This window comes from Bombus impatiens, unplaced genomic scaffold, assembly GCF_000188095.3.
Source record: "Bombus impatiens unplaced genomic scaffold, BIMP_2.2 scf_0647, whole genome shotgun sequence".
Taxonomy (NCBI): domain Eukaryota; kingdom Metazoa; phylum Arthropoda; class Insecta; order Hymenoptera; family Apidae; genus Bombus; species Bombus impatiens.
This window is the reverse complement of record NT_177066.1, coordinates 1,910,982-1,935,780: the sequence shown is the minus strand read 5'-3', so window position 1 is coordinate 1,935,780 and position 24,799 is coordinate 1,910,982. Positions and strand designations below refer to the sequence as shown.

The 24,799-nt window shown below is 31.7% G+C and overlaps 6 protein-coding genes and 1 pseudogene across 12 annotated transcripts; 3 read left to right on the top strand and 4 right to left on the bottom strand.

Annotated features, from left to right (window-relative positions):
* The first annotated feature begins 7,918 nt into the window (after positions 1 to 7,918).
* Positions 7,919 to 10,442, top strand: LOC100748260 (mitochondrial import inner membrane translocase subunit TIM50-C). Its single transcript, XM_003492069.3, has 8 exons — positions 7,919 to 8,150; positions 8,385 to 8,725; positions 8,807 to 8,926; positions 9,008 to 9,115; positions 9,627 to 9,758; positions 9,844 to 9,967; positions 10,044 to 10,147; positions 10,213 to 10,442. Exons 1-8 carry the CDS (start codon positions 8,009 to 8,011, stop codon positions 10,303 to 10,305), a joined length of 1,164 nt encoding a protein of 387 aa, XP_003492117.1. The 5' UTR covers positions 7,919 to 8,008; the 3' UTR covers positions 10,306 to 10,442.
* LOC100748138 lies at positions 10,429 to 13,796 on the bottom strand. Its single transcript, XM_003492068.4, has 11 exons — positions 13,377 to 13,796; positions 13,204 to 13,305; positions 12,983 to 13,113; positions 12,816 to 12,906; positions 12,614 to 12,733; positions 12,296 to 12,494; positions 12,085 to 12,220; positions 11,751 to 11,971; positions 11,321 to 11,586; positions 11,062 to 11,235; positions 10,429 to 10,971 (listed from the first exon to the last, which is right to left on the bottom strand). Exons 1-11 carry the CDS (start codon positions 13,618 to 13,620, stop codon positions 10,562 to 10,564), a joined length of 2,094 nt encoding a protein of 697 aa, XP_003492116.1. The 5' UTR covers positions 13,621 to 13,796; the 3' UTR covers positions 10,429 to 10,561.
* An 827-nt stretch (positions 13,797 to 14,623) lies between these two features.
* On the bottom strand, positions 14,624 to 18,711 carry LOC100748017 (lysophosphatidylserine lipase ABHD12). Of its 6 annotated transcripts, none has more exons than XM_033322570.1 (11): positions 18,446 to 18,711; positions 18,287 to 18,370; positions 17,419 to 17,501; positions 16,323 to 16,441; positions 16,146 to 16,251; positions 15,885 to 16,084; positions 15,645 to 15,780; positions 15,451 to 15,568; positions 15,210 to 15,371; positions 15,027 to 15,154; positions 14,624 to 14,969 (listed from the first exon to the last, which is right to left on the bottom strand). In XM_033322570.1, exons 3-11 carry the CDS (start codon positions 17,487 to 17,489, stop codon positions 14,930 to 14,932), a joined length of 1,080 nt encoding a protein of 359 aa, XP_033178461.1. In that variant the 5' UTR covers positions 17,490 to 17,501; positions 18,287 to 18,370; positions 18,446 to 18,711; the 3' UTR covers positions 14,624 to 14,929. The 6 variants fall into 6 exon arrangements, with proteins under 6 accessions (XP_033178461.1, XP_033178463.1, XP_012245110.1 ...); XM_033322572.1 differs by lacking the exon at positions 18,446 to 18,711 and adding an exon at positions 16,777 to 16,987; XM_012389687.3 differs by lacking the exon at positions 17,419 to 17,501.
* Positions 18,712 to 20,968: 2,257 nt separating this feature from the next.
* On the top strand, positions 20,969 to 21,597 carry LOC112213425 (annotated as a pseudogene).
* A 26-nt stretch (positions 21,598 to 21,623) lies between these two features.
* LOC100747898 (U6 snRNA-associated Sm-like protein LSm6) lies at positions 21,624 to 22,662 on the top strand. Of its 2 annotated transcripts, none has more exons than XM_024369974.2 (3): positions 21,624 to 21,733; positions 22,334 to 22,424; positions 22,487 to 22,662. In XM_024369974.2, exons 2-3 carry the CDS (start codon positions 22,334 to 22,336, stop codon positions 22,633 to 22,635), a joined length of 240 nt encoding a protein of 79 aa, XP_024225742.1. In that variant the 5' UTR covers positions 21,624 to 21,733; the 3' UTR covers positions 22,636 to 22,662. The 2 variants fall into 2 exon arrangements, with proteins under 2 accessions (XP_024225742.1, XP_003492114.1); XM_003492066.4 differs by lacking the exon at positions 21,624 to 21,733 and adding an exon at positions 21,793 to 22,262.
* Positions 22,558 to 23,811, bottom strand: LOC100741986 (protein TIPIN homolog). Its single transcript, XM_012389508.3, has one exon. The coding sequence runs from the start codon at positions 23,710 to 23,712 to the stop codon at positions 22,819 to 22,821; it is 894 nt and encodes a 297-aa protein (XP_012244931.1). The 5' UTR covers positions 23,713 to 23,811; the 3' UTR covers positions 22,558 to 22,818.
* Positions 23,648 to 24,341, bottom strand: LOC105680220. Its single transcript, XM_012389519.3, has one exon. It carries the CDS (start codon positions 24,182 to 24,184, stop codon positions 23,948 to 23,950), a length of 237 nt encoding a protein of 78 aa, XP_012244942.1. The 5' UTR covers positions 24,185 to 24,341; the 3' UTR covers positions 23,648 to 23,947.
* Between the last annotated feature and the right edge of the window lie 458 nt (positions 24,342 to 24,799).

Below are 24,799 nucleotides of genomic sequence, written 5' to 3'. Positions count from 1 at the left end.
TCCGGCATTTTTCCCAAACGCGTTAGAGACCATTTATTGTAATTTTAGATAACAGAATTTTTTTCAGATTTTTGTCTCTTAAATTTATGTTACCAAAGTAAAAAGAATACCTATATAATATTTTTTACTGTTCTTCGAGCCTATAGAGTTTCACCCAAATCGGAACCGGACCGGTCGCAACCTTTCGTTGTAGACACTCGTTCAACCCTTCCCCTCAAAATCGGGAAAGCTGATACTGCAATGGTCGCTTTGACACCTGTTTCTAATCACCAGACATCACATTACATCTAAACCATTCCCGTAAATTTCCCCTAGTGTTCGTCAGAATGTTACATATTCGAAGGGGTTAAACAAATAGGAGGACGAACCAGTAAGACTGACCTGACACGTTCTACTTTACATATAATAGAAGTCCATAAGTTAGAATGCAAAGAGGCGATAATATACCAAGCTGGTGCGTACGAGACCATAGCTGAAGGCTTGTTGGCGCAATTGTACACAATGGTCAAACCGGTGGGCCAACCGAGTCGAAGACTAAAAAAGGAAAAGAAAGAAGGAAGAGCACAGAGAGTGGGAAAGGTCCAGTGTCGAAACATTTGGATCCCAGTTACTGGGTCCGGGCACAATGCATTGATTAATGAAGGACATCAAGACCGACACGCTGTACCCGCTAAGAATTTAATATGGACCAACACCGTGTGATGCCGTCCGGATGTTTTACTAGCGTATTAAGCCTGTCTAACGATGCCCCGGGTGAGAGACGAACATATTTTCGTCTTTGATATACGTCCCCTTGTCAAGGATGTCAGGTGGCGGATCCACCGAGAATGATTGCTAATAAAGAAGAAATAATGATCCTATTTCTTCCCCGAGGTTACCTTTCGGTAAAAAATGTACACGGTAAGTCGAGCGATGTTGTTTCGGATAACTTAATGCTTCATTTCGTACCCTTCTCGCGCCATGATGAAAAAATGAAAAAAGAAAGAAGGGAAAAGTTTCTCGATCGAAATTTATCGGTTACGTTCGAAAGTGTACCGAAGAAATGATGCTTTTTAAAACCATCGAATCTTAATTGCACGAAAACCTACATCGGTCTAGTACGTAAAAATGTCGAAGGAACGCTTCACCTTTTTTCTCGTTTCGTAGATATCATAAATTCGTTCACCGATACAAACTTCGGGGTAATAGCTTGCCAGACGTAAAACTTCACTGGGGAATCGTTCTGGAGTTAATAAAAAATTCGAAGGTGCTTCGCGTCTGGCAAAAGTCGTTCAATCTCGGTCCTCGGTGAAAACGTATCGCAGTAATGAACGCGAAACAGTTTCTTGCGCCAAGCACCTCCTCGAAATCGCGGCGCCGCAGTAAATTCTCTGGATCACGAACAATGCTTGCAGCCCTCGGCTCGCACCGGATCTATATATTTTTTGATCCGGTCCTTCGCGAAACGTATCGCCGTACGGCGTCTAAATTATTGCCGCGCGGATGAGTAAAAGGTATTGTTCGATTCGGATGCACGTTATGGTTATAGACGCGGATCACCGGTAAGAATAAAGTCACATTGTCCGGATAGTACGGGCGTAAGACAGTAACGGACGTTGGTCGTCCAACTGAACAACGATGAACGATGATGGACCATTAGTCAACGGTTACCGAACTAGAGGAAAAGCACGGCTTACAACTCGCCGCCATAGCATAGTAGCAAAGAAATAAAAACGGCTTGAAAATCTGTCTGTTTTCCATTCCGAATTTCTCTCTTTCTTTATCTCCCTCTCTCTCTCCTTTTTCTGAAATAGCTCTGATTAACTTCATTCACGTGCTCCCGGAAAATCGCTTGAAATAATTACGGGAGACTTAATTTACTCGATTCGGTACGCGACTAGAAAAATCCGCTGGAAATTCGGAGAAATTCGAGGTCGTTCTGAATTCGACCATGGAACGGAATGAGTATGATAGAGAATATTCATGAGTTTCTGCTAGGGTTTTCTTTCTTTTCTTTATTTTTTTTTTTTTTTTTTTTAATCACCATCAAGTTGGAAGTTCCAGCGATGAAGGTTAATCGAAAAGTATAAAACTTGATGTTGGAATTTTATGAACTTGTACATAAAGGTGATATAATGTATAACGTAGGATGTTAAGATATGTCAGCTAGCAGTATCGTCAATTTTCGGATAAACGCTCGCCTATATGTTAGACATTTTGATCACGTCCCGGTGCGTGTACGTGTACGCATGAAATTTCATTTACAAGTATTCGTCGACGAGGGAACCCAGAATCACGTACGATAATCGGTCACTCCTACCAATCGTTATTACTTATTCAAACGTGCAAAATATATAACAATTAATTTTATACGATAAATATATATAAATAAATATGATAAATTTATCGTTTTTCATGAAATTTATTCGATGAAATTTCATGCAACAAAAATTGTGGCGCGACCTTTCGCAATTAACTATTCCGACAGGTAAAATCTGATTACGATACGAACGTATTCCGCCAAATTCTTAAAAAGTTTCATGATTCGTTTAATGTATCGCTAAACTTAAGCTAACCAGACCGTCGTCAAATTTTTTCCCTCCGAACCTATTATCCGAAATGACGGTCGTCTACAGCTCGAGCAACCTGAAAAATATAGCCGTCCTTTCACCACGCATGAGGCTCAAGATTCAAAATGACGTAGAAACAAGTAAAAGCGCAAGAGTAATCCAGCTCCAAAAAAAAAAAAAAAAAAAAAAAAAAAAAGAAGAAAGAATTCTGTCCTTCGCGTCTAATCTCAGTAAATCACGACGAGCAGGCAATTTTTGATTTTTTCCAACCATAAAAATTGCAAACGAGATTTCTCAAAACATGGAAAAACATTAAAACCATTACCAGAAATATTCATTTAATTCACAAAGGATTAAGCAACGTTACGGATTATCCGATTGTTACTCGGCCGGCTGGGGAAATGTATGGTCTCGCAATTCGTTCAAGTTATTTCGAACGATATACATTTTATTAAAATCGATTCGTTAACAAGGTACGCGGGGCTCGGTCGTACGATAAATTGCAGCGTAATATCGGAATACATGGCGAAACAATGAGAAATGATCACGTTGCAATAACACCGCGTTCGAATAAGTTTCCTAGATACGTAGGTTCGGCGGGACAGCCAGCTACGCTCGTTAAAGCCCAGTACTGAAGACGATGCGTTTGCGAGTTCGAATCCCATCCATCTAAACACAGAACGGAAAGTTACTTTTAAAAGTAATATACAACAGGCCTCCCTTGCGTGTGCTGTGGATGTACTTTCTGGGAGTGCTCGGTTAAAGGTGCTTGGTGTTAAGCACAACAGGGGCCCGACGATCAACTCGCGTTCTAGTCCACCGTCCCGCCCGTGGAAGTTTTAGCCGGTAAGAATCCGGCACTATCTTCTGCCCACCTGCGCAAGGGTGGTAAGGTGTCTATGAAGATTTCCTCCACGTAAAAAAAAAAAATGTCAACGCAATAGTTAGGAAGTATTAGAACTGGCTAGAACAAGAGGACGCGGGAAGGGAGTACAACAGAAGTTAATTCATAAGAGGTTCCTGGAGCACCCCTGTCATAACGCGTAGGATGGTCATCGTGGAGTTTTAGTCGATAGGAGTCCGACACTACTACTCTGCTGTTACGCAATTATTGCAACAGCGGAGTGTCCATGAGGATTTCTCCACGTACAAAAAAAAAAAAAAAGATACGTAGGTTCGCGATGTGAATTCACGCAAGACTTACGTTAACCAGAGGAGGAGAGGAAGAGAAAATGGAAGAGAGAGAAAGGACGAAAAAGGCATATACGTGAAAGCATCATCGTACTCTGTTGGCCGAGCTTTTGTCGGCGGTTCTACGCGCAGTACGAAACGAAAGAATGAAATTCGCACTGTCCCGAATGGTATTGTCCGCGACAGAGCACTGTAATCGATCGTCGCTCGATGAATGCCAGGAATAGGTGGTGAGCGGCGAGATCGAAGGGTGTGGAGAAGATAGGGTGCGTGCACGGACAGATACGCAGAGCCGATTTTTATTACCAGCCATCGCTTCCACGAGCTTTGTAATTCAGACGATCTATATGAAATCTCTCGGCCACTTTTATTCTCCGCATAAAGCAGAAACTTCGCTATCGAAGAAATCTATCCCTTAACGCGTTTGCTTTTCGACAGGAACGAACGATCTCGTCTTATTAATAGATAGACGATAAAAGAATTTTTTATTCCGTACCATTGGATATCTTATGGTGCTCAGCGTGCGAACGTTCGTGGAGTTTACAGGCGTACGTCGCGAAGACACGAACGAATACACGTTCGCACTTTTGTTTTTTAATTCTACTAGATCGGACAGCGAAGAACGTACTTAGAAGAAAGTAATTCTGTTATTGCTTTTGTAGCAGCGTTGAAAGTACGACACGCGCAAAGACGCGTAAATACTCGTTTTACAATTCTCCCCACTCCGTAACTTTGATTTGCACGAGCGAGGGGGAGAAAAGCAATTTTTAGGTTAAAAGTGGGACGCAAAGTAGCGCGAAAAGTTAGATTATTAAAGTCTCCGAATGGCCTGAGGAGGCGTATTATCCGCGCTTTGGTTTACTTCAGATTAAGAAAGTTCAGGTGGCTCGCTTTCGCGTCAAAACCCGGCGAATCATAATAACGATCCGCAAATTCCACGTGTATTCGAGAGATAAAAAAAGAGAAGAGGAAAAGAGAAAAAGACGGGGAAGAGAGGGAGAAAGAGGGAAACAGGGGCTATACATCGAAGTTACATGGGCGAGTTTCTCGCGACAGGCGAATTAATAGTTTACAAACACTCGGTCGCAGGATGATTGCGAGCTTATATCGGCCGAGGGAAGCTACCTGGAGCGTGTTCGTCTCGTCCACGATTCTACCGTTATATTTATGCCGGCTGGAAACGTTGCTTTCCCACGCGAGGAGAATTACTCGCGTATCTCACGCACGCGCTTTTAGAACAACGCGCTCGACGCTGATCGACGAAATATCAGATCGTAGCCGATAAAAATGTCCTGCCTTCGCGGTACGTATGTACGTACGTTTGTTCTCTCGCGTAATGGAATTATCGTTCCACAGGCACCGCCGCACGCGATACTTCGATTACACCAAATGTTCCCTTTCGCGGCTGCTCGCTCGCAACCCTCGGCCTCTACGCCACCACCCTCTTACGCGCCTCGTTCTTCCCGTTCCATCCTTGGCGTTTGCGGTTGCTTCGATGCATATATGTAATTCGTACTTAGACGTCTACGTAGCTGGAAACTTACGACAGCCAATTACAATCGACGCTCGAGGCAGATTAGAAACGGGTACAAGAAAAAGATTAGAGGGTAGTTGGCGCGTCGATTTACCTTGTAAATCTCACGTCGCGATCTACCGTTCTCGGTCGGAGATTTCGATCGCCTCGAAAGGTAAATCATTGTCGATTCACTCGGTCGGAGGAATGAATCGACGGGAGCAAAGAAAAGGGACGACAGCCGGGCTCGTGAATAGAACGTCGCCAAGGAACTTGAATGACTCCACTATTCTGAGCACCGAAAAGGAATTTCGTTGGGAAATCTTTCGACACGAGACGATGTAGAAGCGCGTGCAAATAGCACCGAGTCCGTGTGCACGGGACACGAGTATCGCCTGGAATGAAGCTTTCTTCCATTTACATGCTACCGGCAGAGACATTTATAGACCCCGACGTTAAGAAGCGTCGTCGCCGTGACGATCCTATACTCGCGCACCAGCACGAATAATCGGTCATTTATCTAAAAAGAAATCAGATATTATGCCTGACAGATTATAGATTCGCGAGCATGCGTGAATCAATATCGAACTACGGCTCAACTGTCTATTGTTCAACGAAACGTTCAATCATTCTAACTAGTTATTCGATCCCGTTCTATAATGCCTAAATGTTATGCGATATCATACGGATAAAATAGAACAAAATGTTATAATTAAATGATTCCAGATTCTCTGTATTCCTATATTGTTATTACGCGCGTATAGGCATTAGTTCAATCGCGTAAAACGCATATTTGATTCGAATGGAATGTTTCGTACTTTCTGCCGCCGTGTGCCCGATGAATCGTTCCCTGCATTTTGCAAATTTCGATAGAAATTTCATTTTAATACAACGATTCTATCATAAGTACAGCGGACTGCGATGCATCCCAGACAAATTAATTGCCAAAGGTGAAAGGGGAAAATTTAAAAGAAGAAGATTTAAAAAACGAAACGTCGAATGTCTGTAAGAGCAAAGAACGAGATAGGTGTAAAGGCGCAAAGTGGAATAGGTCTTTCGCCCGAAGGCAATTTGTCGCGAAAACCATGATGCGCAATCCGAAAGCAAAACATAAAACGTGTAGGGCAACGTCCAACAAACGGTACACGTATACGCGCGGCCTTTTTGTACTGGAACAAAGAATTGGTGTGCGTAGCTCGCTCGTCTGCACCGTGAAAATATTTCACATATTTTTGTTAGGAATTAATCCAACCCGTAATACTCGTTGGCCAGCGTGTTCACCGCTGAAAATTCTCTTGACAAACAACCCTCTCGGCTGCATTCGTGCTCGCTAAAGGGCGCGTTGCTTTTGTGTTTGTGCGCTTCTCACGCGTGTATACAGAGAGCATGCGACCGCGCGTATAGAAGCGGTGAAAACGCGGGGAGATCCGACGAAATGGTCAGCGGTAACGTCCGCCTCCTCCTCGGCATGCCCCACGACGCGTTTGCAATCCCTTGCACTCGTAGCACCTCTACTCGTACCGTATGGAATTCCTCAAGTTTGCCCAGGGACAGAAATTAGTTGGAGCGACGTAATTGCTCGAATGTATGCGTTCGGCCGTTAACGTTATGGCACCTCTCATTACGGTTCTAACAGCAGCTGACACAAACAGCAGACGGGTTCATCCCACGTGTACGGTTTATGTATTGCGGGGACAAAAATTTAAGCGTTGTCTTGGGAAATCCTGGAAAAATTCAACGATAAATTCGCGACCCTTCGTGGCGACCCTTTTTTACACAAACGTTGTACGTTCCAAGTGGAAGAGAAAGGGTAGACATCGTTAAGAGGATATTCGGGTAATTTTACTGTTGCGCGTTTAAGAGAATAATAAGCGAAAACACGGTAATTAATATTTTCTATTGATAATACGTCATTTAACAATGGTCCTAATTTCGTTGGCGATCGTTATTCGAGATTGACGCGGCGAGTGAACGCTGACAAATTATTGTCATTCCATTGGGTCATCCCGTTAGTCATGATTAAGCAAATTTCATACCCGAGCTATTAATATTAGAGTGGTTGACCGCGCGATGTCCACAAAATTCCCCTGGCTAGTATAGAATGCATATACCGACCCGGCAACTACCGCCCACTAGCAAACTTCCTGAACTTGATTAAACCGGAAAAGGCTTCAGCTGCTACGCCCGCATTGAATTGAGAGACGGCTTTGTTTCAGACAATTAAATAATCGTTATTTAATAGAATGTAAGATTCGTTTCCAAATAATTAAATAATTGGAATAATTAGAATGATATAAAAAGCTGTGAAACCGTTATTGTACAAATTTTAAACAACGAAATAACTTCATTTAAATGTTTAATAACTTAATTTTATTTTTAAAAAAATGAAAAGATACAATAATAATTTAATATTTCTTTGAATTAAAGTTTGAATTTGTTACACGTAATTGTGTGAAAACTTTTTCAAGTGCGTCATAATAACTCTAAAAGCTATTTGCTTACTTTCCGTCCCTCGCAATATTTAATATAATATATTAATAATGAAATATACAGTTATAATTATCTGCAACATCAATACATTTTTAAAAATTGATGATCATTAACCACAGACAAATGTTTTTGCTCTTTGTAAATTGCCTTAAGATATGTCGGAAAGCTAGATTTCTAAAACATCGACTGTGTTTAACATATTAGAAAATACGAACACGAGCTCTTTGCATACATCTGCCAGAAAGCTCATGAGTTGTTTAAAGTAATGGCATTTGCGACAAAAGGTGTACGACATTTATACAAGATATACAATGCAAATGCAACAATTGTATACCCAGCACTTCGTCTACCGGTCGCTCGGATATCAGTTGTCCAAACGGCGCAAAGATATTATTATAACACTGAAGGTAAGTAAATATAAAACCTATAACCTTATAAAGCCGAAACACGCGCTACACGCATGTTGTTTCTCGTGAAATTCTTTAAACGACATATATATCAGTGACAAAAACCTTCATCGACTTTTTTTCCCTAATAATACATTACTATTACGTAAATAATAAATTTAATTTCATGGTTTTTGGATTTTATAGAATGTACAACGGTATAAATAAATAACTTTCAATTATATATTTTTACAGCACATAGACCAAAAATAACTGGTAGTTTAACAAATATTCAATCATCGGGGGGAACTGTACAATCTCTAACGCCAGATGGATTAGACAATAAAAAGTTAGACGAAGAAGCAAAGGAGGAAGCAGAGGAAAGAGAAAAACGTGAACAATCGCAAAGAGTGCTTAAATATAGTTTTGCATTCTTAGGAGTATTCACCACTGTTGGACTGTCTTATGTAATATATAATTTAACACGAACAAAATATGACGAACATGGAAATGTTATTGAAGATGAATTCTCAAATTTACCATTCTACGAAAGAATATATAAAATGCTCAAAAGAGAATTTAATTATTACACTAAGGTATCAAAAGCACAAATGTATAATTTCTGAAATGAATAATTTTTACTTGCTTCGCTTTTAATTCGATCACATGCTTTCCAGATGGTGCAAGAACCTAGCAGAAATAAACTTCTTCCAGATCCACTAAAATACCCTTATATTCAACCTCCTTATACTTTGGTACTAGAATTGACAGATGTTCTAGTACACCCTGATTGGACAGTAAGTAGCATATTGTCTTTTCTTCCTTAATTTTAAATTTAATATATTATAAATATTTATTTCTATTAATCGATCGTCTAGTATGAAACAGGTTGGAGGTTTAAAAAGAGGCCTGGAGTGGACCAATTTCTAGAGGCTATAGCTCCACCACAATTTGAAATTGTAGTATATACAGCAGAACAAGGGATGGTAAGCAATATTAGTTAATCAAATTGTCGTTGAATAATCTTACGTATCATTTTAATATAGTAATAATGATAATAATTGCCTGTCTCGATAGGTACAGAAATTTTTCTTATTTCATACCCTTGTATTCTAAGCATCCTTAAGTCTTTTTGTTTAAACAGAAGGCTCTTAGTTTTAACATTGTTTGTATAAAATAATTTATTGCTTCTATTTGTGCTTCTTTGGGGATTCACAGTATCTCAGGGTATTCCATTGCAATATGGAATCTACATGCTGAGTATCACAGACATTTGTACAGTATATGTTCTTTGGTTTCAAGTCCATACATATTGTATGTTGTACATTACACCATTTCCCTCGTCCTATGAAATATGTTACTTTTACTACTTTTATTAACTTCTCTTCTGGCTAATCTGAGCTGTGCTATGTTCTCTATTATATGTATATTATTTTAATATACCATATACGTAAAATGATGATAAAATATATTATTTATGTAATATATCACCTTTAGACTGTTTTTCCTATCTTGGATATCTTGGATCCTAATGGATATATCATGTACAGACTAGTAAGAGATACAACACGTTTTGTAGATGGTCACCATGTTAAGGATTTAAATGCTCTTAACCGTGATCTTAGTAAAGTAAGTATTGAACCCATAATTTACATCCACCTTTTATGTAAAGCAATTTTTGTCTATTATATTTTATTTTATTTGTTACTATTAGGTCATAGTAGTTGACTGGAACCCAAAGAGTACAAAGTTTCATCCCGAAAACACGTTGCAGTTACTGCAATGGACTGGTAATGACGATGATACGACACTGTATGATTTAGCTGCATTTCTCAAAGGTGCATTTCTTTTTACAATCTTGATTAATATATTCTGGAAATTTAGTTATTTATTTTGTTGGTTATTGCTTTTTAGTTATATTAGCGACAAATGTGGAAGATGTAAGAGAAGTTCTTACTTATTATAGACAGTTTGAAAATCCATTAAAAGTTTTTAGAGAAAATCAACGAAAATTCTTGGTATGTATTACGTTATATCTGTGTATTAAATCTTGATACTTATAATCTATAAAATTTGTTTACAGATGCAAATGGAAGCAGAGGAAAATAAAGCACAACAAGAAAGTAGTAAAGTACTCACGTCAAAATGGAAGCCGTCTTTTCACTGGGATCGCTAAATCGCTAGAAAATTCAATATAAAATACAAAACTCTGCAAATTGTCATTAATATATTCGTTCATTTTGTCGATGCATATTATGTAACTATTATTGTATAATTTTTGCTATAAATAAATAAGTAATTCATATGTCGAAATATTTTGTTTTATTATAAAAAATAATTATCAGATATTATAATTATCAGATATAATAATTATCAGATAAAAAAATAAGTATCAGATATTGCAATTACATAAATACATATTTTAAAATATTTTACACTCTTTGTCTTTTTCGTACACTTCCCCTTTTTGTAGAACGTGTAGTTTTAACTTTTGGTAAAAGATCTTGTAATGCATTACTGTCATCCAAATAACTTATATCTACTTCTTGAGATACACTTATTAATTCTTGAGTATTAATTGGAGTAGATACATTCTCTATTTCTTCTTGTGATAAAATTGGTGCCTTTGTATCTGCAGATTCTAACCAGTTTAGAACTTTTTGATGAGGTGCTGCTGTTAAAGGCAATGGGACTTCTTCATATATTTCCCACACAGCTAAAAGTTCAGGTGCTAATATATCCATATAGGTGTTTAATTTTTCAAGAGATTGCTTCCAACTTGGTTCAAAACAGTCAACTGAGTCATGCTTATGCTTCAATCGTAACTTTTTATTCGTGAAACCTATCAAGTTAATGTACATATAACAATCACTTTAAATAATTTTATACAACCTTTAACTTTTTTTTAAAAACGAATTATCAATTTACTTACTTTTAAAAGGATAATGCATATTTGACTTGCTAGACATTGTAAGAGGTGCTATAGCATCTGTTTCTATGGATACTGCATTTTGCCAAGCATTCAATATACAGTATGATTTACCATTGATAGGTGAATATTTATCTAACGCAATATCATGTGTTAAGCACTGATAATATATGTCACCTAAGAAATATATTTAGATTAAAGCTTGCTTCAATTGTCAATATAAAACGATATAAAACGATATAAAAAGCAACAAACTACATACCAATAGAATTTTGAAGAAATAGAAATATATTCTGAGTGTCATTTTTTATCAGAGAAGAACCAGTATTGGATAGTTCAAACCTATCTCTCAAATATGGATTTAAGCACATTCCTTGTATTTGAGATTCATTTAATGTTTCTTTAATGTGAGGAGGAGTATATGGAAAATTATATGATTGTGGAATTTCATTATCTGTCCAAGTATTTACAATGACTGTAGTTTCACCAGCAATTTGACTGGATAAAACAACAAATTCTTTATCGTCTCTAAAAATGATAAATTAATTAGTTATACATATATATATATAATATATATATATATATAATTGTATGTATATATATATATACATATATACATATATACATATGTATATATATATACATATATATACATACAATTCATCTATAGTTACATTTTTATTTTCTTTTACCTAGCTATGACAGAACTTGTAAGTGGTGGACTTTTAAATTGATGAGTCCATTTCTGTTGCACGCACTGCTGCGGAGAACGACTATCACACATTAACATACTATGATAAGTTCCTATATACCTGCAAAAATTATTTCTACTAGCAACATCTATTGAAAGATGTTCACATTTTTCCAAATAAAATTTTGGGCACATTGTTAATGCTGGTTGATCAAATGGAACCTATAATATGGAATGTATATTCATCCTTCTCTTATATAGACAAGAAATTATTTCTACAATATATTAAAAATAATAATATTAAAAACAATTAGTATCAATATTTTTATTCTTACCCGAACATCAAGATAATGAAGACAGCATCTATCTACAAGTAAAAGAATATTAGGATCTGCGGATTGAAATTTTATACTGCTCCATGAATCATCTAACACAGTGGCTTGCATTACAGTATTACAATTTATTGGTTTCCTAGAAAATCAAAGGTAAATTTAAATTTCTTATTCATAAATATAAAGAGCATATACACATTTAAATTATATTCACATCTTAACTATATCCCATAATGTTACACATCTTTCAACATTTACTAAACAATATTGATTTGCATTAATAGGACTTAAATCTGCACCAATATATGGTGTCTTCGATGTTTGTGTATGTACGTCAGTAAGCTTACATTTATTATCACGTTCAGATAATGTATAAAAATTACAATGCCGTTTATATCTACCTAAAAACATACCTATAAAATATTAAATCAAATATTAATTTTATAATTAATAAAAATTTTAAGTTATCAATACTATACTGCCTTTTATCTCAAATACTAGTTTAAGAAAATGGGTATGTATGTATACTTACATGCATCAACATTGACGTTATGTTTTAATTCATATAATGTACCACTGAGTTCACATTTAGCTGCCTTTTCGAAGAGTGGTTTCCATAAAAAATCTTCTATATTGTCAAGGGGAACACTTACTAAAAATACATTGAAACAAAAGATACAATGATTGTAAACCATAATAAAAAAAAAGAAAATAATTTTGTTATGTACCAATACCTAATTCTCCCATAAATGGAAAAAGTAAAATATTTTTATTATATAATTGTACACAGTCTATTGATCCTCCAGTATAATACCAATTATAGACCTAAAAGAAATTTATCTGAATTTGAATTTCTGTTAAAAAGCATCTAAAATTTCATGTAGATATCAGTTTATTTTACTCCTTCAAAACAAGGATCTGGATCTTTGTCAATAATTTTTGCTATATCTGCTACATATTTAGGTATCTTGGCAGTAATTTCACCTTTCGTATGATTCCATTTTATGTCCTTCTTATGTATTAGTTTTAACTCTATAAAAATATTATTAAATATACACACATATATATAAATACAAATATAAACTTATTTTATAAAATTAGCACATTTATTATTAGATTTACCTTTCTCATGTTTTAAATAATAGTGTTTCATTCTTTCTATATCACTGTTCACATAATTCTTAAGAGTAACTAATTCTAATGCGGGATCTTCTTCATTCAACACTATATAATTTAGAAATATATATGCTTATATTCATTTATATATTGATATTTAATTAACTCAATAAACTTACTATTCCTAGGAACTTTAGCAGGTGGTAGTAAAGGCTTTGGTAAGTCACAATGATAAGGATATTCTTGGTACTGTTCTATAACATTTTCCAACTCAGAATCAGCTGCAGGGAAAGTGCTATGTAAATTATATCCAGGTACTAAATAATGAGGGTAATGTTTCAAAAATGCTAATTTTAATTTGTCTTGCAAGTTTGTTTTAGCACGTTGATATGACTTCGATGTTAAAATACTCTGCTTCTCCATTTTAAATATCTTTTATATAGATAGCATGAGCATTTTTCTGGTAAAATTTATTATATTACTGTTCTTTCTTCCACTTTTCACTTTGATGGAAAATAACACAATCAATGGAAATTATTCCACGTAGCGTAAACGAAAAGTTAACCAGAATGAAATACAGCTATGAAAATACATAATTAGTTTACATTGCAATACGTATAGAAAATAAAGCAAGTTTTTAGTTTTTTTAAATATTTTTTTTACATTCTTAATGATTAATGTTTTTAGTGTTTAATGGTTATTAATTAACCAATATTCATAACGCCGGTAATACATTTGTTTACAGGAAAATATAATACACATGCTCAAAACTGTCATAGAATACAAAATTAGATTGAAACATGCCGTACATTTTAGAAAAATATATTTCAACGCACTCTACATCGTAAGAAATGAATTATACACATGATTTTATACTTCTGGATCAGTAATGATCTATCTAAAAGATATACCGCAAAATTAGATTTGATCTTGAAATTAATGATCTATAACTATGAGACTACTTGTTTTACCATTTGTTACCATTTACACATTTTTTTTACACCCGATATATTTTTTATTATAATTTTACTATTAGAAAAGTAAAGAGTTATTTCAAGGGATGTTACAGAAAGTTACTTGAACGAAAATCAGGAAGAAACATAAAAGTTTTAATTTCGGTTGAATATTTACTAAATATATAAAATTTTTATTGAATGTACAATACAGATTATTGTAATAAGTATGAACTTACAAAGAAAATTGGTTTCTTAATGTATTATCATCTATCTTTACTTTTTATTCATGTAGAGAACATAGGGTATATTGGTATTATATTAATACATTTGTCAATAAAAATATTTAATTATATAACATAATATTGAAAAAAATGAGTATCTGTTGATTTATAAATATATTGCATTAATTAAAAAATATAAGATAATAAATATGTACTGAGTTGATGGCATTCAAACAGCTATCACAGCACGAACTTTGACGTCGCTATATTTTTCCATGTACAAGAAATATCACTTTTATACTTATAGCATGAATACATTTAAGGTTTAATAGTCTTGTACTATACGGGATGTAAATAATGAAAACCGCTTCATTTAAAAGAGAAAATACAATTATACAATAAATAAACTTTACATGTTCCAGTAAAATAGTATTGATTCTGACTTGCAGCATAAAAGATATTCTTTCATTATATTTTATATTAATCATCTACTAATATTTAGTGTAAAAAATACTTATATAAAGGTACATATATGCTGACATTTTAATATATATTTTAATCAGTCTGGTTTTTACGTACCTCGTGTACAAATGATCTGAAAAAAGAAATTATGAGAATTTTGTGATATATTACTCTTATGGTCAATACTTACTTAATTATATTAGGTAAGTTTTTATAACGACATATATATTTATGTCCAAAACCATGTGTTGCATCAATCCTTGTCATCTGAACGCGATTTGTGTCGTTTCCATGATAATTTATTGCCGCTTTAAATAACTAAAAAGGATAGTATTAATATTTTAGATATTTATATAAAAAACTGTATCCATACCTTTTCACCTAAAGCAAATGGAACAATATTATCATCTTCTGCATGCAATATCATAATAGGACATTGGATTTTTTCTATGTGTTTATCAGATTCAAAACGGAGATAATTATCATAAAACGGTTCAACAATTACCCAATGGAACCATGGTAAATGTTTAAATATCTAAAAACAAGTTTTAAATTTTGAACCTATTGGAAACAACTTTTATAAATAGATATAAAATACTTTTTATATAAAGTACCTGTGATAAAGGATGTTCACTTAATTCATCTGCTATATTATTAAATGGTGATTCCAAGAATAAACCTGCAGGCTGAACTTTTTCTGTTGCTAATAATGCCAATACATGAACTGAAACTCTGTAATATAATAATGATCTATAAATTTCAATTTTATTATTAATTTTATCACATCAGGTAACTGTGAAATTTATACCCAGTTCCTAATGAATGTCCCCATACAAAAACAGGAGCTGTACCATTTACTATTTTTAATAACCATTCAAGTACATATTTACTATCACTAACTACACCTATTTCAGAAAGTTCTGCTTCTTCACTATCACCATAACCTATATTACAGAAGATTGAAGTCATAAATATTTAAATAATCATTTATATTAATTTCTATTAAATTATTTTTTGGTTCCTACAACTAACGAAAATTTTTTCTTACCTCTATAATCAAAACATACAACATGATAATCTAAACTCTGGAAAAGTTTATATAATTCTAAACGATGATTGCTTGCTCTATTACCGCTATTACCATGCATATAAAGGAAAATTGGTCGTTTAGCATTTTTTAACATAGTTTCATAATCATCATCAGTTGTAATAATTGAATCATTTAGTAAAGACTGAGGTAATATTTGCCTGAAAGCATGTTTTATTTAATTTGAATGAATTGTATGTATATTTACTTAAATATACCAACCATAGTCCTATTTTTACTTGTTGATCAGTCTGTAAATAAAAGTTTCTTGTTCCTTTCATTCCAACTAATTCTGGTTTCGAAAAATCTACATTAAGTGGCCATTGCACTAAAAGTACATGTTTAAATATAAAACTCAATAAATAGTCTGTATAAACTTATTTATATTTATTTACTTACCAAAATTTAAAAAAAGAATCTTCTTTTGTATGGTATATGAGTAGTGAAATATAATAGGCAGAAGCCCAAATATAATAAGGTATGTGATTATTGATACTTTCATGATCCAAAATAAGTATCTGTAATATACATGTTTTTTATATCATTATGAATAAGCAACCACATTGTGAACAAATATTAATATATCTATTTATTCATTATAATATCTTACTTTACAAAAATTTCTTTTTAATTTACTTTATAAAAATAATATGATAACATTGATAAAACTACATATTTTTACATTTTACTATTATTATACTCATCCACTTTTTATTTTTTATAAAATATGATTGAATAAGCATTTAAAAATAAATTAAGCTAATTAAAAATAAAAGTATATGAATAAAAATACTATGACTCTTATAACAAATCGCCAGTAAAACATAAGAATATAATGTATATATAATTATACCTTATTAATTGTATAGGAGATTGATGCATATATTTACAATTTAAATAATAATTATTGCACATTATTTAATGCTTGTAATTTGAAAATTGATCAAATCAAGTACAACACAGAAGAAATAGTTTATTTGTTTTATAAAATATGTAAAAAATTTATCTTTAAATGTTTATTACAGTTTCCAATATTTTAATTCTTTTATGACATATCTTGAATACTATAATAAAAAAGTTAAGGTAAAAAATATTTATTTATACATTTGAACATTATATAAATTTATACATTCTGTATCAAACCATAGCCAAAGGGAATATACATAATCATGCATTATGAATTTTAATAATAAAAGAAACAACATAACAATGTTTGAATATTTATTTAATATATCCTAAAGTAGTTATTAAAATGTATTAGAATAAGTCTAGCTATATTCTAATATACAAAACTTTAAAAATATTATTCATACTAAAGAAAACATTAAACAGAAGTTTTAAAAAAAAGATTATGTTGTTATTTTACATTTTGTAAAAATGTATTTAATGAAAAAAAATAATTGAATATCTTCTTCATCTCAGAAATTACACAAGCTTAATAAGAATTTAAAAAAAAAAAACAAAGATATATTATGATTATAACAAAGTGACTTACATTCTTGCATACCAAATATCATGAACGGCGAAAGGTAACAGTGCAGCTAATAGTAGATAAGTTGTCTGCATATTTGTTAGTAGCTATCAAACATAAGGTACCTTTTCAAATCCCTCGTTAATGTAATATATTTGTCTGTATACAAGTCATGGCAAGCTACTACTACACATTAATAATACAATAATAATTCAATTAACTAGCATATTTTATATCCATGAAAATGTTATATTTATAATTACATCAATATGAATTATAGTAAATTGCTCATATAAATTAAAAAGTTTCCAATTATTTCCTTATCTTAAATTTGCCAGAGCAGATAAGAATTCTATGTTATAAATAAGTGTCAGGGAAATTATGAAACACTAATTTATATAATTCCCTAAGAGATAAGCTTTTAAAAATTGTATTATGTACTATGTCAATTAATAAAGCTTTATCACTGTATTTAACAATTTTATTATTTGTTAAACAATTTGAAGTGTGAAATAAAAATATTGTATTTATAAAATAAATAAATATATTTAAATTAATTTAAGAATTACATGTTAAAATTTTTGGATTAAGGTAAAATAATATATATGTGCAAGTCATTGTAATAATTTCTTAATATAATTATTCATAGATAAAACTAAATTGAAATAGAAAAAAATTCTATAATATACATACTGTGAGTAAAGTAAAACATATTTATTAAACAAATTACGATTCTAAAAACTTAAATATTTTGAAAATAATGGAAATAATTACACTTACTTTTTAAATACCTCTTACATTAACATTTCAAAAGGTTAGTACTTATAAATGTAATGCAATTATGCAACAAATCTAAGATTAAAAGATAAAGAATTAGAAACAGGAATGATACCTCTTTTTAAAACGTTTCTTTGGTAGCCAATATACCATTATAATTACAAATTAGTAAAATTTGTAGAGCAACTTGTATCTCTATCTGTAAAGTATAGAAACACCAGTATATATAATTACGCTTTAATTATGATTCCTAGTCAAATACATAAACCATTACATTCTACACAAATATGTAAGGAAAGAACAAATTTTTAAAAATTGCCTGCTTCAAATTACATTTGAATAGAACAAATTTTTCAAACCTATTATTTAGTACACTGTCACATTTACTAATAAAGCAATCTCACAGACACAAGAATATATGGTCGTATATAAAACGAATCGAATATCACGTTGATTAGGCAAAATGTGGACAATATCATAGGAAGAGCCAGAGAAAGCATAAGAACTATAAATCAATTAATATTTCAATCAATTATTTCTCCAGAATTTTTAAAAATATGTCGCTTAAAAATCAAACTATAATAAATGTTATTAAATTCTTACATTGCAAACTATATTCCATAGAGTTTTTAGTTTTTGATCTATAAACTAACAATAAAAAAACTAAACAAAATACTATAATATTACAAAACTATCGACAACTATCAAATTTGAACGTAATTGTTGTTTCTATAAATATTGATAATTTATATCATCCTATTATAATTGCATATGTTACAAAGCGAAATTGCACAAATAGTAATGATGGTAAAATTTTCTACTAAATATTTTTATGCTTATAACAATTTTTTATATTAAATACAATTTCGTAAATAGAAAAGAAATTGTATAATTATTATATAATTATAAATTAAATAATATATATTTATGGTTATTATTTGAAACTTGATTGGTTGATTTATTTTCTAATAAATAGAATTATTATAATACATGCATATATAAAATGAATGTAAGATATCAATTTGACATCAAAAAATGTACCATAATATTTTTACATTTTCTTTATATTTTATTTTTCTACTATGGATAGTGACACTCGAGTTTCATTAGTCGATAACCAATAGTTGCAGACGCATAATCAAATTTTGTTTATGTTTACTGCCTCGTCTAGCTGGATCACAAACACATAAACAGTTCTCGATACTCTCTATAGAAAACCGTCCGAAAATTGAGTTGTGTCTAATCGCGGAAAATTAATATGAAAGTTCAACAAAACCTATATTATTACGAGATAGACAAAGATAAATAGAGTATCCCTGTCTTTGTCTGAAACATTCTTACCGTATCACGCATGCGCAAAACGAGAACATTCTAATCTTCTATGTTGATTTTTTACAAATGGTCACGACTCAATTTTCGGACGGTTTTTCCTAGTCTTCTGTATATGGGTGTCAACACCTGTTTATACAAATGATCATATGTGAAATATTCCAAAAATGCTTAGTTTGACATGGTCATAACATTTGAACCACTGCATATCGCAACTTTAAACTTGCAATTTCAGATTCTACGCATCGAAAACTACAGGATTGCACATAAAAAGTCAACAATTTTTGGACCCCTAAAGTAAAGTTTATCTAAATTTTCTTCTGGAAATTTGAAATTTTTAATATTGTAAATTTATAAAATTTCTGCAATAGTAGAGAAGAAATTTCCTTTATTTTCATGGACTAAGGTGACATTACTATGAGAATTTAACATGGAGTGTAACAGTGAGGTAGTGTATAATATTTATGAAATTCTTTTAGAACTTTACTAAAGTTTGATAAAAATGAAACTACTATTGCATTATGTAGTAATTATAAGTAAGTCTTAAACACACAACAGGTGGAATCCTTTATGCAAAATGATAGTGCAAGATGTCGTGAAGAAATTATTTCGCCAGAAGAACAATCATTACTGCAACTTTTGCAAAAAGGAATGTTAGAAACAAGTGAAGAAAATATAGCATTCAGGAAGGAGATATCAACTTGAACATAATTTAAAATAATAAATATCGTATTATAATTTAAACGCAAGACAAATAGAAAACTATTATTTATTTTAATATTATACCTCAACTGTTTCAGACAGTTCATTTGCTTGATCGTTGCTCATCGTTGGTTGCTGTTTCTAACCACTTTTTTGATGATGACGGCTTTTAGAATTACACAAGTATCGGTCAAATATTTATTTCAACACTACAGCATAAAAGCATATGGCGCAGAGACGCCGATTTTTTACATTAAAACTCGTTCTCGTTCAACAAAATTTAATTATTCACAATTTTAGAAATTTTATCATCGCCGAAAACAAATATCTGTCAATGAAAGTGGACTCAACACAGGCAGCAACAATATTTCGCATACAGTCATATATTTCTAGATAGCCGTTACCAGAGTTTGATCTAGGTGTGAATTTTCATAACGTACAGACGATAAAAATCAATATTTAAATAAGGATTTATAAATACACACGTCAGCTTATATAAGCGAATTGTCATAAAATGTGGTAATAGTTTGATGCAGATGTGCATTTGCGAAGCGGAAAATGCGGTCGATAAAAATGGTTAATATAAATATTTCATCTCACTAAATCGCTTTTCTTGAAAATGTGTGTTAAATTTGTGAATAATCAATGAATAACAAAAGTGTAACAGCGAGGTAAAAATGCGTAATATTTATGAAATTCTTTTACAGCCTTATTAAAGTTTGATAAAAATGAAACTACTATCACATCATATAGTAATCATAAATAACTCTTAAAAAACAATAGATGGAATTTTTTACGCAAAATTGTAGCGCAAAATATCATGAAGAACTTATTTTGCTAAAAGAACAGTCGTTACTACAACCTCTGCAAAAAGTAATGTTAGAAACAAGCGAAGAAACTATAGCTTTCAGGAAGAAGATATTATTATTATTGAATAAATTAAACTTGGAATCACAATCTTTGCCTAATGACATCAAAGAAGGATTACAAAAAATAGCCTTGCTTTTAAGGTATGAAAAGCTAAGTGATTTTGATGCTATTACTCTGAATATAGTGAGTGAAAGGAAGAAAATAGAAGAAAAGAAGAGACAGTATGAAGAAAAACAGTTGGCGTTATTATATGATGATCATTCTAGAAAATATACTATTTTTTCAAGGAAACTTAATTGTTTGCAAGAGGCTGTAAATTCACTTGAAAGCATTATTGAGGATTCTCAGAAAGAGCAAGCGGATATTCACTGTAACCATGTTTCATTATTTACAAAGTTAAAAGAATATCAGCAAACTGCAGAAAAGTTAGAAACTGACTTAGCAGATATGCAAGTAGAAGATCTTTATCCCAAAAAAATATTAAATAAATATCATAGATATTTAGAAATGTCAGGTGAATTAGCAGAACTTAATCAATACCTTAGTAAATATAGAGATTTACCACCAAATTTACTGCAAGCTAAAGCTCTAGTTGAAGTTAAAAAAAAGGAATATGAAAGCTTAAAGAACGCACTTTTAGAGAAAACAAAATGAATGATAGGTATAACAGTATTGTTAATCAATATCTTACTTTATAACTTTTTCACTTTTATACAATAATAAAAAAAAAAATGTATGTACAAACATATCTAATACAAGTCTTCTATATTTAAAAACCATATTTTGATTGTGTTTGTTTTCTGGTTAACCTATTTTGTGCCCATTGATTCTTCAATTCCATTTCCATATCCTTAGTTTGATTTGCTAAATACGTTATTTGATATTTTTTTTTTTAAACAGAGGATGTATTCCACCACCTTGCATAGAGTACCCTTTGCTAATGAATGATCACAACTAGCGACACTAAGAGCCTTACCCCCTCCATGATAGTCTTCAGATCGTGTATACGACCGCGACAGTAACTTTCAGTTTACCTGCTGTTTACATTTCAACTATAGCACGATTATCTAGTATTGAACGATAAAACTGTAAAATAAAAGCCGTGGCAATAATAACGTGGTATTTCAAGCGTAATTAAAAAAAGAATTCAATAAACGTTAAAAATTACATATAGCAGTAACATTTTCGAAGTAACTAACTTATTTCTAAAAGATTGATTCTAACCTTAATCTTACTTTCTTAAGAAAAACGTAATTTGCAGATGAGTCGTAAAGAAGCATTATCGCAATTTATTCAACAAATACATGGACGTCCTGTTGTCGTAAAGCTAAATAGTGGTGTAGATTATAGAGGTAACATATATCGTGGTGCATTATAAAATAGTTCATTAATTACGAAATTATCTATTTCCTAGGTGTTTTAGCTTGTCTTGATGGTTATATGAATATAGCTCTTGAACAAACAGAAGAATATGTAAATGGTCAATTAAAAGACAAGTATGGTGATGCTTTTATTCGTGGTAATAATGTCTTATATATCAGTACACAAAAACGTAGAACTTAAGTAAAATAAATATATAATTTATATTAAGCTTTTGTTCAATCTACCTTATACAAATATCTAAATAACGTTCTTATGGAATCTTTAATAACAGATTATTTATTTGACATATTTTTTTAAACTGCTACATTAATATTTTAATATAAAATTTTTTTATATTTTTATAAATCGTGTTATATTTTTATTCTAAATTTCATGACTTTTATCTGTTTTTTGTGAATTATTTTCAAGCTCATTATTCTCTGCATATGGAGTTTCATTACATTCTGGTTCTTCAAGTTTTTTTCTCTTTGCTTCTTCCTCTATTTCTTTAAATCTTGCAAGTCTTCTTTGAATAGCTTGTTGTCTGTTTCTTTCTATACGTGCTTTTACTTCATCACTTAAGCGCGAAGAAGTAGAAGCATTAGTTACAGATTGAGAATTCGTGGTATTGGACTGTGATAATAATTTATCAAATACATCATTGTTAGTAGTAGGTACATTAATTGCTGTCTGTTGCATAACTTTTTTTTGTTTTTCTATTTGTTCTGCAATCAATAAGTCAAATTCATCAATGGGTTCATCTTGTACTATATTTTCTTCAGCATCTATGTTATCTTCATTAATAATATCATTATCTTCATTAATCATATCTTGTCTATATTTCTTTATAAACACCTGAAGATCCTTTTTAGTACCCAATTTCTCTAGTCTTTCAAGAAAATCATCAAAGTCCAATTTAGGAAACAGTCTGTGCCCCCAATGTTCTAGTCTTTTCATAACTCGATCCAAATCTAACTTTTCATATCCTTGTCCATGAAACTTAAACCCTTCAAAATATTTTTCAATAGTGTGAATTCCTTTAGGACCCTTTAAACGTTCTGTATTTAATTTGGGTAAAGGATTTCTTACTATATGTTTCTTAGATGATGATGGATCAATTCTTCTTACAGTATTCTCTTCTTTACTTTGATCATTTTCAGAATCTGAATTCTTCTGAACATTACCCTGATCTCCATCTGACTCTTGATTCTCATATTCAGCTATTATGTCGTGCTCATCTTCTTCATCGTAATCGGAAGTATTCGATAATGTCGTCATATTCAACAAGTTGTACCGCCACTTTGTATATGTATGTATGTATGTATGAAATACTAAATTTGCATTTAATGTTCTCAGGTTGTCCTTAAATACAATTAATATTTGAACACAGAAAATTTTTTACTTTGTTTTTTATCAAGTAATATTTATTCCTTAGTAATTGTACAATTGTAACGGTAATATAGCCAGTCAGTGGTATTTAGGTTATGTTTCAAAACACACATTTACATTTTACTTAAAATTCATTATCATCTTGAGAATCGTAACTAGTATTTCCCTTGTCCATAAATTTATCGAATTCACCATTTGATTTATTCATTCTTTCTAAGAGGGATACTAATAATTTTTTGTTTAATCTATCGGTTTGCGTTATTTCTCGCACAACAGGCTCACAGTTTACAACCGGAGGGCGTTCCGTTATTTGTAGTTTCTGTAACGTATCGTTTTCTTCCTTCATCGGTGTTCCTGGCATTTTGTATTGTTCGATGAAAATATCACGTTCCACAATAACAAACTTGATTTTGTGAGAAATAAGATTATGTGATCAGTAATAATAACCTTACAGGCAACAAAATTCTTTAACCTATATGTAAGTACATACTACATACCATCTTCTGCGCATGTAGATAACTTGAAGAATTTTGTGCGCGCCTACATATGTATGTACTATCATTTCAAACAGTTTATTTCAGCATAATTAACTATTAAATGTTCGTGTTTCTTTAAAATTTAATAAAATGGATATATAATAACAAATACATATGAATTTGAATTTCGCATTTTAATTTGTTCAGCAAATCTAAAATCAAATGTATTGCATCTATAAGATAATTAATTGTAAAAATTATAAAATAGTCATATTTAAACATAAAATCTTAATATTTTAATGTATACATGTACAAATATATTTGAAATTTAAAAAATCATATAATTTGTTTAATTCAGTAAAAGATATGCCCAAAGAAATAAAATATTTTGTTTGTTACAAATAACCATAGCACATAGCAAAAGAAAAATATAAAATGTTATCTTATTTTTCCATTGAAGATGAATTTGTATCTTTTCAAAAAGAAAGATTTATCCAATT